Raw genomic sequence first — 16498 nt, forward strand, 5'->3', positions numbered from 1 at the left:
AGCCTCCTGTGGTTTTGTTCCTCAGGGATTTCGGTCATTTCTTTCCCAACACTTCATCCATAGCTCAGAGGTTTTTTCTGCGGGAGGACAGGGTCGGTGGGAGACCCGCGACCTCCCACCCATGGCAGTGTTGATCTTGGAAGCCGGTGCTGCTGAGCCACGGGGGGCAGTGGTCACCAGCATGGCTCAGGGCAAGACGACTGCACCTCCTGCTTTTTGGGGGCCCCAAAGAGCAGTGGGTGGGGTGCTGGCGGAACCAGTCTGGGGTATCCACCGCGCTGGTGATGTGCGTGGCCAGCACATGGCGCCGGCACCTGTGCTGCAGCCTGGGCCCGTTGGCAAAGCTCCTGAGATGCTCCTTCTGGTTGTAAAGAGGAGAGGTTGATTATTCTAGTGTCAGGACGGAGCAGTGCCTGGTGGAACTCCCTCCCCGTCTCCCATATTCCCCTTCCCACTCACCAGGAAAGCAGCCTCGGGGACACCAGATTTTGGGTGCCTTAAAAGCAGGGGAGAGTATTGAACCCGAGTGGCGGGTATGTGCCTGGGCCAAATAAGAGCAGCTGCTATGATGAAGTTCTGCAGGACTTTAAACCCAAAGAAATCCCATTTTCCAGTCTCAAGCACCTCGCCATCCTCCTTGGCAGCACAGACGAGCGCTTGGCATGACACAGCTGCCAGGCAGGACTCCGCTGTGCTGCAAACGACCAAAGCAACAGAGAACAACCCAGGCTGAAGGTGTTTTACAGGAGCCTGTTTGCCTCAGAGAGTGGGTTAAACCGGAGCCGGGCAGAGAAGCCCCCAGGTTGACTTTGCTCATGACTTTGCTGGCTGGGGGGAGCTGGCAGAGGTGCATCGTCCCCGCGCGGAGCAGCCCTGCTCGCTGCCCGCTTCCCCCTTTCCTTCTGGCACCAGGTTATTTTCAGCTTTATGAAGCAACTGTAGCCCAGTGTGCTAACAGGAGGTGATGACAGCTCGGTAGGTAGGGCCGGTGGTGCTGACAGCTTGTAGGGTTACACCTTTCCCAGGAATATTGCGGCAATCACCTGGCCGGGTGGGGGAAAAAAAAGTGTTTGCGCAAAAGCCGGGATCGCCGTGGGGATCAGGGTCTGGCTAATATTTATTCTAGCAGATCCACCGTGTTTGCAGGGATGTGTTTGAGGGGAAAGCTCACAGCCAGGTATTTTATGAGGGGCAGAGTTATATGAAGAAGTGCTGCCGAGGGATTTCTCCATCCTGCTTGCTGTCGGGGCTTCCAGCCCCCAGCCCCCACGGGCTCACATGCTCAAAGGGAGGAAAAACCTGTGGAGAAGGATGGATGTGGGGGGGTGAATCAGCTCCTGCAGCCTTCCTGGCTTTTAGCCCTGCACAGTGTGGAGCATCACAAGAGCCCTGCGGGAAGGAGGCGTAGCCTGAGCTTGGTCACCAGCACACAAGAGAGGTTTTGCTCTGGAGGTCGGCTGGCAGCCCTGCAGCTTGTTCCCAGTGGCCAAGGGTTTCTTCCTCACATTTTTAGATGATTTTTCAGGTGCTTGCTTGGGCAACCTCTCATTTTCTTCCTCTCCCTGAGGGGTTTTCCCAGCCTGCTGGATTGCTGCAGCTTCGGGGAGAGTCAGGGGAAGAAACCCCAGCACCTCAAATGGTCAGAAACGGGTGATGATGGCTGTGAGTGAAGGGGGTTTGGATGGAAGGTACATTACGGATGCTCGCTGGGTGTAGTTGGGGTGGCCAGAAGGATCTCCCAAAAGCCACCTGTGTCAGATCCAAGAGGGTGTCTGAATTCCCACAGTTTGCTTGAGACCAACAGCGTTTGGGATGCCTGCTACCCCTCTTGGTCTGGCGTGAAGGACAGGGCTGCAGAGGGGCCCAGGGCTGCCTGGCCATGGGGAACAAGTGCTGCATTGTGCCACCAAAACTGCTCTTTGGCCGATATCAATAGAGGACTTGACTGCCCGGTTTTGCCTAGCTCAGCACTTCAGCACATGCTAAATTCACCCAATAAATAAAAAATGAGTAAAAAACTCCCGATGGCTTGAGAACAGACGATGCATTGATGGCGGTGGCTGATCCACCGCTGCTCCGCAGCCAGCGCAGGCAATGCTGGCTCGGTTACCACCAGCCTGGGGGACCCTTCCCCAAAATGCCCATCCCCTCACCTTTGCAATGTCAACCCCAGCTGTGCTGCAGCCATCCCTCCGGCCGGGAAGGCGAGGTGTGGGATTTCGTGGCAGACGGTGCCTGTGAAAACTTGCTCGGCAAAGCTGCGTCAGAGGGAGTGCCTCTGCCCACCGCCCGCATGTGGCCTTTCCCCGCAAGCAGCTGCTGCAGCGCTGGAAGCAGCGGGACCAGCGGAAGGGTTTTTCCGTCCTCTTGCAGGGAAGGTAAGATATGACCTGGAATGACTCAAGGCTGTACATGGAAAATGCTGGGTTGCAGCATGTGTGGGTTTGAGCAGGGAAAACACGGCTCTTTGCTCACTTATCTTGCCAAAGTCCAATGAAGAGTTCCCTGGAAGTCCAGTGCCTTCACGGCTGTTCTCTGAGATGCCTCCAAGCATCGAAACACATTCCTTTGAATGGGAAGAGTGTGCTGTGGACCTGTTCAGTTGCTCTCCAGGTTGCATCCTCCTTCATTCATCAACACAGGCATCACCATCTTCTCCGAAGCGCTGTAGAGCATCTCCCACCTTTGCAGGATGCTGTAGCCCACCCGCAGCAGCCCAGCATGCCTGCGCCTGGGTACTGAGCCCAGGGAAGCGCCAGAGCCAGGAGATGAGCTTGATTAGCAGGAGAAAAATTAATGTTCTCAGAAGCGCCAGAGTTTTGTTTATAGAACGGATTTGCACTTCTGGGAGGGCTGTTGACTTTCAGAAGGCTTAGGCTTTCAAGTACCTAAATCACACTCACAGATTTTTTTAGGTACTTAGAAAATATTTCTCCTATGTCCTCAGGCCTTCTCCAAGTGCAGCGGTAATTACAAGTTGTCCATTAACCATAATGTGCAGATCTCTGCTTGAAGCTGTTATGCTTCCAGCACCTAGAAGACAGACCGCATGGAGAGGCACGGCTTGGATTTAAAAAACACGAGCAGCATGACGTGAGGACTGGGTGCAGTTGCAGTTTTAAAGGACAAATGCCTGTGTTTTTTCACATGGGCTCGGGGCTTGTGGGGTTTTGGAAGGTTTCAGAGACCGAAGGCTGTGTGAAATGTGGCTCCCCCCTCCTCGGCTTGGGCAGTGGCCAGACCCTCCTTGGGCAGCAGGAACTTCTCCTTTCAGCTACTGCAGCCTCTGTGTCGTCTCCTGCAATGACTCATTTTACCGTAGTGCGTCATTTAGCACAGCACCCAAAGCCTCTCAGCATCGTGTTGTCGGTGGGTGCAAGTTCAGCACAAGTACCTTTGATTTTGTAGGAAATTATTGGAGTGTCAAGTAGGTGGGGGTTTGGCCTGCATCCCTCAGGGGGGAAGGAAAGGGGTGATTTTTCATTTACAGCCCGGGGTAAGCTATTTTAACAGTTACTCCCATCTTACCTGGATTTGGAAGAAAGAAAACCTCGAGCAAGTATGCATAAATTCCCCAGGAACATCAGTGGGGATGTTTGGAGCAAGACTGTGTCTCCAGGCTGCATGTTTGGTCCTGAATCATGCTGGAGCGGAGGCAGGCAGCAGCCCTGTCGCTCCGTGTGACCGATGCTCGGTTGGGTACCAGTCTCTCCTGGTTACTCCAGCTTCAGTCTGGCCCAGGCTCTTGGAGAGAGTGTGATGGAAACAGCACCAGGGTTTGCCTTCCCCCAGATAAACGAGCGTAAGAGGCCCAGAGAGCTCTGCTACCCCAGGCAACCCAACATCCGTGGTAGTTTAACCATATTTGTTTAACCTGTGGTAACAAGTTCTGGTGATGAGGTTTTACAGCTCTCTGAAATCTTTAGCAGCACTCCAGGATCTGTATTGTTGGAAACGCAGTACGGAGTCCTACACGCCTCCGCTGGCTGTCTCCAGCCTAAACCCAGATTTTTCCTCAGCTGTTCCTCAGAGGTCTCCTCATCTGGACTTACCAACTTCTTGCTGCTCCGGACTCCCAGCGAGCTGCCGGTGTCAGTCTTTGCAGATTTAACCCCACCAGCTTATTCAAGAGAATACTGACTGATGCCAGGCACCGGTGAAGCCTCTGGGACATCCCACCTGATCCGTATCTCCACCAGGCCACGAGCTATCCATGACTTTGCACGGAGTGTGTTTTTTCTCCTTCAGCTTTTCTTTGTGTGCCCACCTCCTGCGGCCGATAGACGGACGGTAGATCAGGTGAGCATCTTCAGCCAGCGAGGGGGCTGCCACCCCCCAGGTGCCCGCTGGGCTCCCGCTCAGGCCTGGCACGGGGCAGGTGGCCGCGCTGGGTGGCCGTGAAGCCATCGCACCGTCACACGCTGCCTCTTGCCAGAGGCTCGCGCAGGATGCTCCGCGATCTTCTCCGGCTCAGAGCACCTGCCCTGCCCTGTAGCCAGTGGGGTGGCCATGGTACTCCCGTTGGCGTTCAATAATTAAGATTTAGTTTGCTCTTTTAAAAACCAACCTGGGCAAAAGGCATGCCCTGCCAGGTAAGGGTGCTGGTGGGCAGCCAGCATCTCCGAGGGGTTGTGTGCGTTCTGCTGCGGGGGAGGTTGAATGCCCGCGAGCTTCTTGTTGGTGGAGTTTGAAACTGTGTTGAAGACGTGACCGTACGTAGAGTAAATCCAGGTCCTGGCCAAGGCAACCAGCCGTGGAGCCTCTTCGTTAGAGAGACAGGGGACAGAGAACTGACCTCGTGTGGTCTTTAATAAGGGAGGACAGCCGTGAGCCATCACAGCGGAGGGTTTGGCAGCACACCAGCTCCAGCTGCTTCAAGAAGGGGCTGAAGTTTCTCTTGCCGTGTTTAATAAATGGAGTTGTCGGAAACAGGCATTTATTTTTGGCAGATGGCTCTGTCCTGCCTTACAGGTGGGACTGGGAGATGCGTGGGGTGGAGATGGTGGTGGGACTGAGCCGCGCTGGGGTGGGGGTGTTGCTGGTGCCGTCGCAGGGGCAGGAGGAGCGCGGGACCTGCCACGGGTGGGGGGTGGCTGTTTGCGGTGGCTGCCCAGCTCCAGGGACCAGCGGCTGCGAGCCGAGTGTTCCTGCTGGGATGGGGGGCACTTGGCTCACCTGGTGTAACTTCCAGCCCAGCCCAGCTTCAGGATTCCCTCCGGTCCCTGTCCCCGCGCCTGTCTCAGCTGCCTCTTTCCCCTTGCCTTTGCAGAACCGCCAGACTTTCAACAGCCTTACCTGCCTTAGCTCCGCGGCCGAGGACGGATCCCAGCGGCTCCCCGGCCCCCAGCCATGGACCGCAGCCCCCTGCTCCCCGGAGGTGATGCCGGGCAGGACCCCCGCCTGCACCCCGGTGCCGGAGCCGCCGCTCCCGCGGGCCGAGGAGCGCCGGGCCAGCAGGGATGACCTCTCCTGCGAGGAGGAGGAGGAGGGCGGCGGGAAGGAGGAGGACGGGGCGGCGTGGCGGAGCGGCGGGCCGGGCGCCGAGAGCCTCTTCCAGCTGGATGGCGAGATAGATATCGAGCAGATAGAAAACAACTGAGGAGGGAGTGGGTCCCCTTGCCCCGCTGTCGGGGGGCTGCCGGCGGAGCCGTGGAGGGCTCCCCGCTGCCGGCGCTGGGTGCACGGGGTCCTGCCACCGCTCTCCTCCTGCCAGCCGGAGGGGACGAAGCAGCTTTGCCAAAATTTCATCAGGTATTTAGAGCAATTTGTGTGCATGCGTGTGTAAATCTTGAAATTCTTTGTAACTACTGTAGCCAGAGATCAGCTAGCCGGAGGAAACTGCCTGTCCGACTGGGGAAACCAGGCACAGGGATGGCCAAAAACTCGCATTTAGCGAGTAAATGGCTTTTGCCAACCCCAGGTTGGAGCTGGTGGGGCTGGCCACGCTCCCCCGGGTCCCACCTGTGCGTGTGCGGAAAGGGATGCACAAGGAGAAACCACCACCCATGGGGCTGGAAGAAGTGGGGGGGAACCAGAATGTCGAGATTCGCCAGCGAGCGCTGTCTGGGGCTGCGGGGGCGGCTGCGGTTCTTCTGCCACATCCCACACGGCCCCGGCACCACCCTTGCTCCCCACGTCCCTGGGAGTGCCGTGAGAAGGAAATCACAAGTGAAGTTTTTTGCTTAAATTTAATAATGGTAAGAGCTGGATTTTTACTTCTTTTAAAAAAAAAAATAAATTCCTTTTCCTGATGAGGAATTAAAGGGACCCCTGGCCCGCCCAGCTTCCCTGTGGGGTGGCATCCACAGCAGCGCTTGGCAGGTGCTGCCTGGGGATGCTCAGATGCCTGCCTTCCCTATTTTATTTTTTTGATTCCCAGTCCCTTCTCTCAAACCCATCGGGAAAAAGCCCCGATCAGGCTCGGTGCCACCCTCGCTTGTGTTCTCAGCACCCAGTTTTTAGCAGGGCTGGGCTGTTTACCCATTTACCAGCGGCTGTGCCCTCTTTGCTACCCGGGGCACGGCTGCCCCCCTCCTGTTTTGGCTTGGCCGTACTGTGAAGGGGCTGCGCCCGAGGCACGCTGCGGGGTTACTTGACAAAGTCAGCTGGCAAAAAGCTGAAAATCCAGGTAGCAGCACTGAAAGCTTTTCCTCTTCCTGTGCCTTTTTAGCACAGATAAAATGGTGACCAATATATTTGTATGATATTAATTCTCTTTGGTAAAAAGAAGCTGTCCACTTGCTAACAGGTTTAGAAGGACGCGTATTTTTTTTTTCCTCCCTCTTTTTTTTTTGTTTTGTTTGTTTTTTGTTTGTTTAAAGCTCTAGGAAAGCTGTACAAGTGGCTTGCAGCATCTTCTGCAGGTGCCCTCAAGCTCAGGGTTTACTTCCCGAGCTCTGCAAAAGTGAGAAAGGGAAAAAAAAGTCATGGATACCAGCAGCAATTGAAGACATGACATTTGTAACAGGGTTCAGCACCCCCATGGGCAACACTTGATGAGTCTGTAACTCAAAAAGGGCTGAGAGCCACCGGTACAGGTTTTATTCATCATTTCTGGTTCTGTTAGTGCACTTTTTCTGTGGTGGTTTGGGATGTGCGTGGCGGCTCCCATCACAGTGGAACCCATCAGCCCTGTCCTGGCACCGCAGAGCGTGGCGGTGGCCACGTCCATGCCCCCGCTGGGTGCTGGTGAGCTGGGCCAGCCCCAAATGTTTGTGGAAAGGATGACAGGGATCTCTTTTTCATTTTGGGGAACCCTCCAGCTCTTTTAAGTTGTCGCTTGATGCATTATTTAAAAGAAAATACATCCTGGCTTAATTTTTAGCCCTCCTGTAGTGGAAGGCGCTGCCTGGCTGACACGTTCTGGGGGGGTCCAGCCACGCCAGCGTGTCCCCAGGCTGCCGCCACCCCTCCGGCACGTGCCCCTGCAGCGGCACGGCCACAGCACAGTTCTCAGCTTTTGAGTCTTCCTGATGCTCGATATCCCCCTCACCAACATGTCCCCCCTCCTGGGGCGCACAGCTCCCACCGGCCACGGGCACCTCCGCAGCTGCCAGCTCCCGAGTGACCGAAAAAGGGCAAATTCACCCAAATCCATGTCCGGCTGCTGCTGCAGAGCTCCGGGTGGGCTCTCGCATGTGCTTCCCCAGGGCAGTGATTCCTAAGGGCTTCTGTTTTCTTTCCAAGGGCTGCTACCGGTGCCATGCTAACCCCCCATGGTAGGAAGGTGACCAATGGACCACTACCCAGCTGTACTCGACGTAGCCGTAGCATTCAGTTTACATACAGCACAACCCGTTTGCCTTACTAAAGACGCTTCTCCAATGAGTAATGGCCTTATACTGGGCACGTTAGCGTAGGCAAAGACTACAGTTAGCGACGGTTTTGAGGCCACGGTGGTGTTCTGTTGGGTATTTCGTTGTTGGGTTTGTATGTTTTCATGTACTTATTCTCAGTTTAAGAAAGCCTTACTTTTAAAAATTTTTCTCTCTCTCTCTCTCTCTCTCTCTCTCTCTCTGTAGAGGTAAAACATTTGTGGATTTATATATATATAAATATATATATAAATAAAGTAATTAAAAATATTAAATATAATATAGTATGTGCCTCAGATTCAGGGGACATCCTGTTGATTGTAAAGTCCGAAGTGGCGTTGCTCCCCGGCATCAGGAGATGCGGACCCTACGCCCGCAGCCACTGCAGCGGGAGAGCAGGGCATCCCCCCAGGGGTCCCGCTCTTGGTTTGTAAAGGACGTCACCTATTACACAGATGCTTTGGTAATGCCCCCCTCCCCACCCCGGCAAATTCCTGCCGGCTGCCAGAATGTGATATTAAAGTAATATGCAGACAAGGGATGTTACTCCTTGCTAGGTAGCTAAAACAGAAGGGACTCGGTGCTCGTCCAAGGCGTGACCCAGCCTGGCCAGCAGCCGTGGCAGGATGACAGCGTGCTGTGTCAGCAGCAGTAAGAGTTCAGCATCCTGAAAAAAAGGATTTTACTAGGAAAAGTCTTAGCACGCGCGCAGGGAGTTTGCTGTGTGTTTGCAGATGCAGCTCTTTGAGCCTGTTCTATGAAAGATTACATTAAAGAAACCACAAAAAGAAATATTTGTAAAATAGATTGTAATTTTTCCACGTTATAGCATAGCCTCTTTGGCCAATAAAGTTGTGTTTCAAGTGCATTGTTTAAAAGCTCCTGGCTGAACAGGCTAACAGACTTACGTAGGATGTTATAGGATTGTAGCAGTGCTTTACAGCGTTTATGGGTTTGATGTTCAAGAAATCAAAAAGAAGAAGATGGCCAAAAAAAAAAAAAAAAAAAAAAAAGAAAGAAAAGAAAAGAAAGCCTTCTGAAGCTATGACCTGTAGTAGGCAAGTCTCGCTGGCAATTGCACAAGTGCAGCGGGATGTGCGTGTCCCCGGGAAGGGGCTGCCCGAGGTGCCCCCACCGGTGCAGGCTGCCCCCTCCCCGGGCGGGCGAGGAGGCTGCCCACCCGTACCCCCTCCATGACTTGATTGCACTAGAGCAGCTCAATCTCAGGAAATTGCTTGTTACTTTTACTGTGTAAATAAAGCTTCCTGGTTCAATAACCCCAGCCGGCGTCTCGCCTCTCTGTGCCGTCCCAGTGGCCGGGCGCTGCTGCGGGGTCAGGGCGCTGGGGACACCACTGCCCCTTGGGGACCCATCAGCCGGGTGGTGGCACCGGCTGGAGTTTGATGGGGCAGAGCTGGGGGGAGTGGAGGGTGTCACAAAAATGGGGGGTGAATGGGGAAAGTCCCCGGCTGGAACCCTCTGTTGGGGTGTCAGAAATAGGAATGGTGTCCCAGCCATGGGTTGCACCAGAAAAATGGGCATTTTTGGTGACGTTCTCCTGCAGGCAGATGTGATGCACCGGGGCGGGGGGGGGGGGGGGGGGGGTATGTCTCCCACAGCCCCCCGAGCCTGAGGCTGGCTGTCATCTGTAATGCAGCCGAAGAGGTAACAGCAAAATGCAAATCAACATTGAAGTGCTAAGTAGCACCTTATGCTTTGTGTTCAAGGATGGAGCTAATGTCCCACCTCTTAAAAAAAAAATAATCTAAACTCAAGAAAGGCAAAGAGCCCACAACAGGGCAAGGGCACGCGGGGGTGTTAAATTAATTCTTGGGGAAACAAAGCGATTATCTCCCTACAGCCTTTGTAAACCAGAAAGGAAAACGGCTGTGTTTCCTCGAGCAAGCAAACAGTTTAAAAAGTTTCATGACAGATGGCAGGATGTTTATCTGCCTAAACTTAATCAGATTGAAGAGATAGGCTTAGTATAATAGAACAAAAATGAAGAATTATAGGATAAAAAAGAAATTCTCAGTGATCCGTCACAGCCCTAATGTTCAACCAGGGTTTACGGCATCCTCTGTGTGTGCGCAGATGCAGATGGTACCATACACTTTGGCTGAACCACTACCCGGAGGACAAAAGATACAAAAACAGACCAAAAAAATGCACTAAGGTCACTTTCCCAGATGTGGTTTATTTTATTATAATTTAATTCCTAGCCTGCTTTAGCCTGTTGTCCCCAAGGGGTGCCGTGCAGCTCAGCAGCCAGCTGATAGCTCTGAAAAACAAGTGTTTCCAGCGCTCGCAGGCTGCTCCAGAACCACGGAGCATCACTTCGGTGTCCTTCAGTGTCCGGGGTTGTCTTCTGCTGTTGGGACTGCTGGAACTGGAACTGGAACCGGAACCGTTTACCTCCTGCCTGCAAATGCAGAAAGCAGTAGCTGAACGCAGACAGTGGCCAGAGCGCGCTGCCTGAGCGTATGTATACATGAATACCTATAACATGCACATAATTACAAACCTTTCCATGGTCCTGTGGGAGGTCTGGAGCAGGTTGAAGCCCGGTCAGTCCTGTTCCACTGCAGTCTGAAGCACAAAGTCTTGCCCAAAACCCAAGGGGGTGCAGAGTTCTGACATGCTGGTTAAAAGGAGACTTTTGCCTACAAAAGGGTGACCCTGCGAACGCTGGCAAGCGTCGGGGAAGGTGGGCAGCCCCTGCTTCCCCTGGGGCAGGGGACACAATGGAGCAACCCATCGGCTTTAATTCTTCTACCCATTTTGAGCCCCTGTTCCTGCCACGCTCTTGCCACGTGCAGCAGGGTCAGGCGTTGCCGCGCACGCTGCAAAGAGCCGCTCTGCAAAACTGTCGGGTGAGAAAAACTAAAATCCCTGGGGATCTGCTGGAGCGCCGCAATGCCCAGCAGCAGGGCGCAGCTCATTTTAGCAATGCTTAATCTGATTAGAAAAAAAGACGTATCCCCTGCCCACCCCTGCTCAATGGAGCATCTCTGGCAGCCCTGCATGGGCTGAGCGCTCCCTGGCAGCAGGATGGAGCTGAGCTGGGGCTAAACTGGTGTGGCGGGTGCTCGGCAGGCAAGCGGTGCTGGCGCAGGATCAGTCCCAGGGGATATTCAGAGAACAGACTGGGTTCATCCCATTCGGGTAGCTGCAGCTGTCAGGTAGCAGCGTATGCCTGTGTGGATTTGGTATCCAGGAGAACTGGAGGGAAGTTTAGCAATGACTGCTGAGAAGGAAAGAAAGTGGCTGGACGTTCAGCTTTATAAAGCAGAACTTACAGTTGTGGCAGGACTGATGGAGCTGGTGCTTTTACAGAGACTGGTTCCCAGCTGGGACTGGAAACTTCAAGCCAGGAGCACCAGCACTGGCTGGCACCGTCGCCCACGCTGCCCGCTCTGCCGTGGCCCACCGGAGCATCGCCGGTGGGTGAGCTGGAGCTGTGTGGGACTCGATGCCAACAGCACCCTGGCATGGGGAAGCCACGGCTGCATGGCCGGGATTTTAATGGGAAAAGGTAGGAAACCCATGTCCCCTCCCACAGCCACGTCTGCCTGCCAGCCCCCCCCACCACAGAGGGAAGGAAAGGCCCCTCGTCCCACAGACCTCGCCAGCTCATTCCAGGTAGGGAAAAAGCATCTCAGATCCTCTAAACATCCCTGCCAGCGCCGATGCGACTGAACAGAATGACGAACAGGCCGGACCCGCAGGATGGGGTTTATTCCTGACAGGACGACGCAGTTATTCCATAATGTGTCACAGCGTTTGTGATATTCGCATAATATTCGCATAATGTGACCCCGGGCCGGGGCCAGGGAGGGGTTAACCACGGCGGAACAGGGTTATCGGCTTCCCACGGGAGCAGGGGCTGTCCCACTCCCCAGGGTTTGTGCTGCCCACAGCGAGGGGCACACACGGGACCCCGCAGAGCCAGGCTGGGCCGGCGCACCCGTGCCGGGGGCTTGCTGGCCTCCGTCACCCCGCGGGGACAGCCCCCTCCCATCTCTCAGTGACACCGGTTAGCGGTGGGCTTGCCAGTCCTGGCTCAGCAGTTGGACTTGATGACCTTAAGGGTCTCTGCCAACCCAAATGATTCTATAATTCTGTGGTTCTGTGATCTCAGGCACCCCAAAAGGTGCAGCGTGGGCGAGTTAACCAGAACAGCCTCTTCATGAAGGGGTGCCAGGTCCCCCGTTTCCCACCCAGGCACCTCCAGGCTGGGTCCCTGGTGTGAGCAAAAGGGGTGCAGCCCCCCCCAGCATCGCCCGGAGGAGGCAGAGCCCCCCCACCGCCCCCAGGGCTCCCCTCGGGCAGACAAGGCTGAGCCCCGGCTGGGGAAAAGGCCGGCCCTTTTGGGAAAGACTTTTGGCAGGGCACGGCACCAAGGGGAAGGCATTCAAGACATGATGGAGGACAGCACGTTCGGTGCCCCCTCCGAGGAGGTCAGCAGGTCATTTTAGTACCGTTAATGTGAAATATTTAGGAACGCTGGCATCCACCAGCCCAGGCAAGGCTGGGTCTGTTCACGTCAGGTGGAGGTGGGAGAGGACGAGGAGCCCCGTGGAGGGGCTGCGTGAAGGGCTTCGTTCCCGCTCCTGCCCGTCGCCCACCGCGCCCTCAGTTTTACAGCTGCTGGAGGATAATGTCAACTGCTTCGGCAAGGTTGTTCACGTACGCGTCAGGCTTCACGTGGGGGTGGTTTTCATCGCAGGGCCTGCAGAGGAAACAGAAGGGCATGGCTGAGCAAGGACAAGCTCCCACCGAGGTCCCACGTCCTCGCAGAGCCCGGGGCAGCACCGAGGTGGACCCAGATGAGCACCCTTGGGTGAGCCTGGGTTTCACATTCCTCCCTGTTCTGTTTTTTTTCTTCTCCTTTTTGCTCCTCTCTCCCTACCTCCCCCACAGCCAGGTTTTTTTCAGCACGTCCGGGTGCAACTAAACTGGGCGAAACTTTGCGAAGGCTTGCACAGAAGACAATCTCCATCGTTAACTAACTAATGCAAATTAATGCACTGCATTTTACGTGGTACCTCTTCATTCAGGCAACAGCAGTATCAGACAGGGACTGCTGGGAGGACAGTTCACTGCAAGCCCAAGACCCTACAAACCAGTGCAAATAATCATTCTCCCATGATTTTTTCTAGAAATAGGCAAAGCAAGGAAGAACTCACGTCCAACCTAGAGACATGAAAGGTCTGTACACAGCTCCAGTGAATGGGGAGGCTCAGCCAGCATCTGATTTTGCAGGACCACCATCTCCTTGAAATCCAGCAGCCGTGGTTTCAGACACTACCATGAAAAGGGTCAGACTCGGCCTCCGCCCCGAGTCACTGCCCCAAAGCAGACCGGCCTGCAGCCATTTTTTTGCCAACGATTTAATTAGAGGTACTGGCCTAACGAGGCGCAGACGCACAATCCTATTTTACTGATTCAGCAGTGCTGCTGGTGGGGACAGGGGCAGATGTGGGAGGCAAAAATTTTTCCAAACCTTGTGGTCCTGTTGTGGCTCTTGGGCTGAGAAACCCAACAGCTGCTGAAGAGAAAACATATGTATTTTATACGCTTAATGACTTCCCTTTAGGGAAGAGATGAGACCCCCAAGATCCACCTCCTATCTCTCTCGCTCCCTGTAAAGGGCAAACCGTTATTTAGCACTGGCCACTTTCCCAGTGGGGAGGATGCATTTCCCATCGGATGCATGGGAGGCAGAGAGATCAGTATTATTATTATTAATGATGTGCAGAATTTGGTGAGCACTTGTCTGTACAAGTACCAAATCCTTTCTTCAGTCCAGCAGTGAAGCTCCCCAGGGCTCTCTCCTTTCTGTTCATTTTTCAGCCGTGCTCTTCATGTCCGAGCACACGAGCTCCTCGCAAAGGCACGGCCCCTTCTGGGAGTCCACGCTGCTCGAGATTTCACTTGCTGCAACGTTACAGTATGCAACTAGGAAAAATAAAAGGCACTGATGTTCAGCTTTCCTTGTGTCACCTGCAAAGCCACGTCTGGCCCAAAGATGATGGCTCCATGAAACGGGCCCTACACTGCTGCTGGCTGTCATAAAAGCATCTTATTTAAAAGGTGGAAGGTTATTCCATGGGTTTTTTTATTTAATTATCCAAGTTCTAGCTCGTTGCAGGGCTAGGGTGCAGTAAGAACCGTAATTATGATGGGGTTTAGTTTTTCCTTAACTAAAGAAGTTATAATGCAAAATGGAGAAAAACCTTTAAATATAAAACAAGTAAAAATCTGGTATGTATCCATCCCTCAGGTGGTGACGATTGCTCAGCCCCTGATTTAACCAAGTGGCTTTTATGAACACAGAAATATCGGGGAGGGGTGTGTGTGTGTGCGGGGGGGTGTGTGGGTAAAATACTGATTTCTTGGCAATCATTTTTAATTTGAGTGGAGGTCTAAAAAAAAGTAATGAACAAAACTTCTTTCCATTTTACACCCTGACAGATGTTTCTTTCTTAGCTTATGCTTTAGGAGAAAATTTTAAGAGCTGCTTGAAACAAACGCTTCTACAAGAAATTGTCAATTACACAGCACTCTTTGATCTATTAAAAGGATTTAATGATTGGTATCTGTGCTGACTACAGAGAAATCCAACGGTAACAACTCAGCTGTGAAGTGCCAGTCATCAAGGAAATGCCCTGTGTACACTCAATGGGTGCTGCGGAGGAGAAGGGGGTAAAGCAGACCAGGGAAAAAGGGATTTTTACCCCTTTGCCCAAGTAACACGCGACCACAATGCACAGACTGGGCAGCCACCAATGCAGCGAGGTCACTGTCAGAACCCACCTTAGCTCCCGGGGAGCCCTGGGTACACCCTGGCAGGTTGCACAGCAGCCCCTCGGGACTGCTGGGGTGGACACGGGCTTCATTTTTATCTGCTGCACCCCTACTATTCATCCAGGGCCAATTACTTCTCTTCTGCTTTGCAGCCTGATACCCTACAGGGTCACACGGGGAACCCTAAAACGCTCTTCTGCCGCCCATGCTGCAGACGGCCTCGCTCACAAGGGTTTCAAATGTTTTTACTAATACTTTACCAGCATTATCCAGAAGAAAACGAGCGGGATACACAGCCCTTATGCAGCAGATGCCTCCCCATAAAGCAGACGGGGTGCAGCAAAGCCTGGCAGCTTCAGCAGGCGCCTCCCCTGCCTGCCCAGCTCCGGGCAGCACCCCGCTTCCCCGCCGTGGTGGGGACCGACCCCCTGACACTGCACTGTCCCCACACCAGTCACCCCTACGCCTGGGCTGGAAAGTGTACCTCGTTTCAGCCCACGGCAGTTTGCAGTTATATTTTTGAGACATGTCATATGCCTTGGATTACCTATATGCTCATCGCTGCTAAGAGGGGGGGGGGGGGGGGAATGCAGTAAATTAAATCGTCTGAACTCTGTAGGAAAGCAGAGAACTGGACTAAAACACACTTCCCTGCTTCCTTGCCTTTTCCTAGGGCTGTGCTAGGAGCTTTTTTCTTCCTGTCAGTGCCACCTCAAGAGCTGTTTCATGTGGCCTCTTGCTTTGTCTTACAGAACGCTTTGTAGCTCACCCAACTGCGCACAAATAGCCAAGTTGGTTTTTCTGGAAAAACTCCAACTGGGTTCCCCCGCCCACCCCCCCACCCCCCCATCTCAGTATTGCTCTTTTAAGCAATAAAAATTTCCTTTTCTGTCGAAAGGAAACTGCAAGCAATAATCCCCAAACGCTAATGCCAAGAAGCAATGCTCCAAATGTAGCGAAACAATTCGGGAGCCCAAGCCTGGGTGCCAGAAGTAAGGCAGAGGAGAGAGCTGTGCCATAAAACCTCCGGGCAAACCCAAGATGCTGGAGGATGAGCCCTTCTTCTGCCGTCCGAAGGGAGCGGAGACCGTGGCTCTCCACCAGCCTCTCCCCTGGGGGATGTCAGGCTTTTCCCCTGGAGAACAGCCCAGCTGCTGAGGGTTTTAAGATACCCTGAAGTGGAGTGCTGCTCTGGACCTCAGCCCTGATGCCCTGGGTATTGCTTCGGTGCGTCACAGCCTCCCTGGACAGGGCCATTGTGTGCAGGCGAGAACCCCAGCCAAGGGCAGATCCTGCTCTCACGGTTCCAGTTTGGCTTCTCTTTGGGTGACACTGATCCCCTTTGCACTGCACGACGGCAGGCGTCACAACAGCAGGCCACAAAACTGACAGCGGAGGTCACTTTGTGGTACTTTTCTCTTTCATATTCCAGAAATAAATAAAAAAATCCCCTAAAAATGTCTTCAATTTGCTAAGTCAGTTGAAGAATAAACTTGCATTGAGATAACTTTAAGATAAACTCCTTCCGATTTTTATTTTTTTTCACATGGGACTCCGGTTGCGGGGAAGAACATAAATCAAAATGACAGAAAATTACGTTCTGTAGCTGAATATTGAGCTGTCAGCAATCTTGGCCACTGCACAAACTTTGCTGGTGAAAAATCAACTATAGCCTTGGGAAACACTTTCTTCAGTAAAGCAGGACTCCTTGGAGCGGGGAGCCGCGCAGCCCGGATGCGTACACCAGGAACATCTTCCAGCCCAAGCTGGCCACGACTGCTGTGAAACGCGGCGCTTCATTTCTGCGTGGCCTCTTGGTGGCCGCCTTGTGGGTCTATGAAGTGGTCAGGGAAAGAAGCGGCTTAGCCCAGGGA

The 16498-nt window shown here is 53.7% G+C and overlaps 2 protein-coding genes across 4 annotated transcripts in view; one reads left to right on the forward strand and one right to left on the reverse strand.

The window, feature by feature from the left end:
* FAM53B (family with sequence similarity 53 member B) overlaps positions 1-8841 on the forward strand; it is a 54197-nt gene extending 45356 nt beyond the window's left edge. For both annotated transcript variants that reach the window (XM_055793769.1, XM_055793770.1), the window contains exon 5: positions 5270-8841. In XM_055793769.1, coding sequence (XP_055649744.1) covers positions 5270-5599 — 330 coding nt within the window. In that variant the 3' untranslated portion in view covers positions 5600-8841. The remainder of the gene's footprint in view (positions 1-5269) is intronic.
* A 2695-nt stretch (positions 8842-11536) lies between these two features.
* The window catches only part of LHPP (phospholysine phosphohistidine inorganic pyrophosphate phosphatase), an 89220-nt gene continuing 84258 nt past the window's right edge, over positions 11537-16498 (reverse strand). For both annotated transcript variants that reach the window (XR_008747711.1, XM_055807519.1), the window contains one exon: positions 11537-12546. Coding sequence is in view for 1 of the 2 variants with exons in the window: in XM_055807519.1 (XP_055663494.1) it covers positions 12456-12546 (91 nt within the window). In the remaining variant the exon portion in view is untranslated. The remainder of the gene's footprint in view (positions 12547-16498) is intronic.

The sequence above is a fragment of the Falco peregrinus genome, chromosome 1, assembly GCF_023634155.1.
Source record: "Falco peregrinus isolate bFalPer1 chromosome 1, bFalPer1.pri, whole genome shotgun sequence".
Classification (NCBI taxonomy): domain Eukaryota; kingdom Metazoa; phylum Chordata; class Aves; order Falconiformes; family Falconidae; genus Falco; species Falco peregrinus.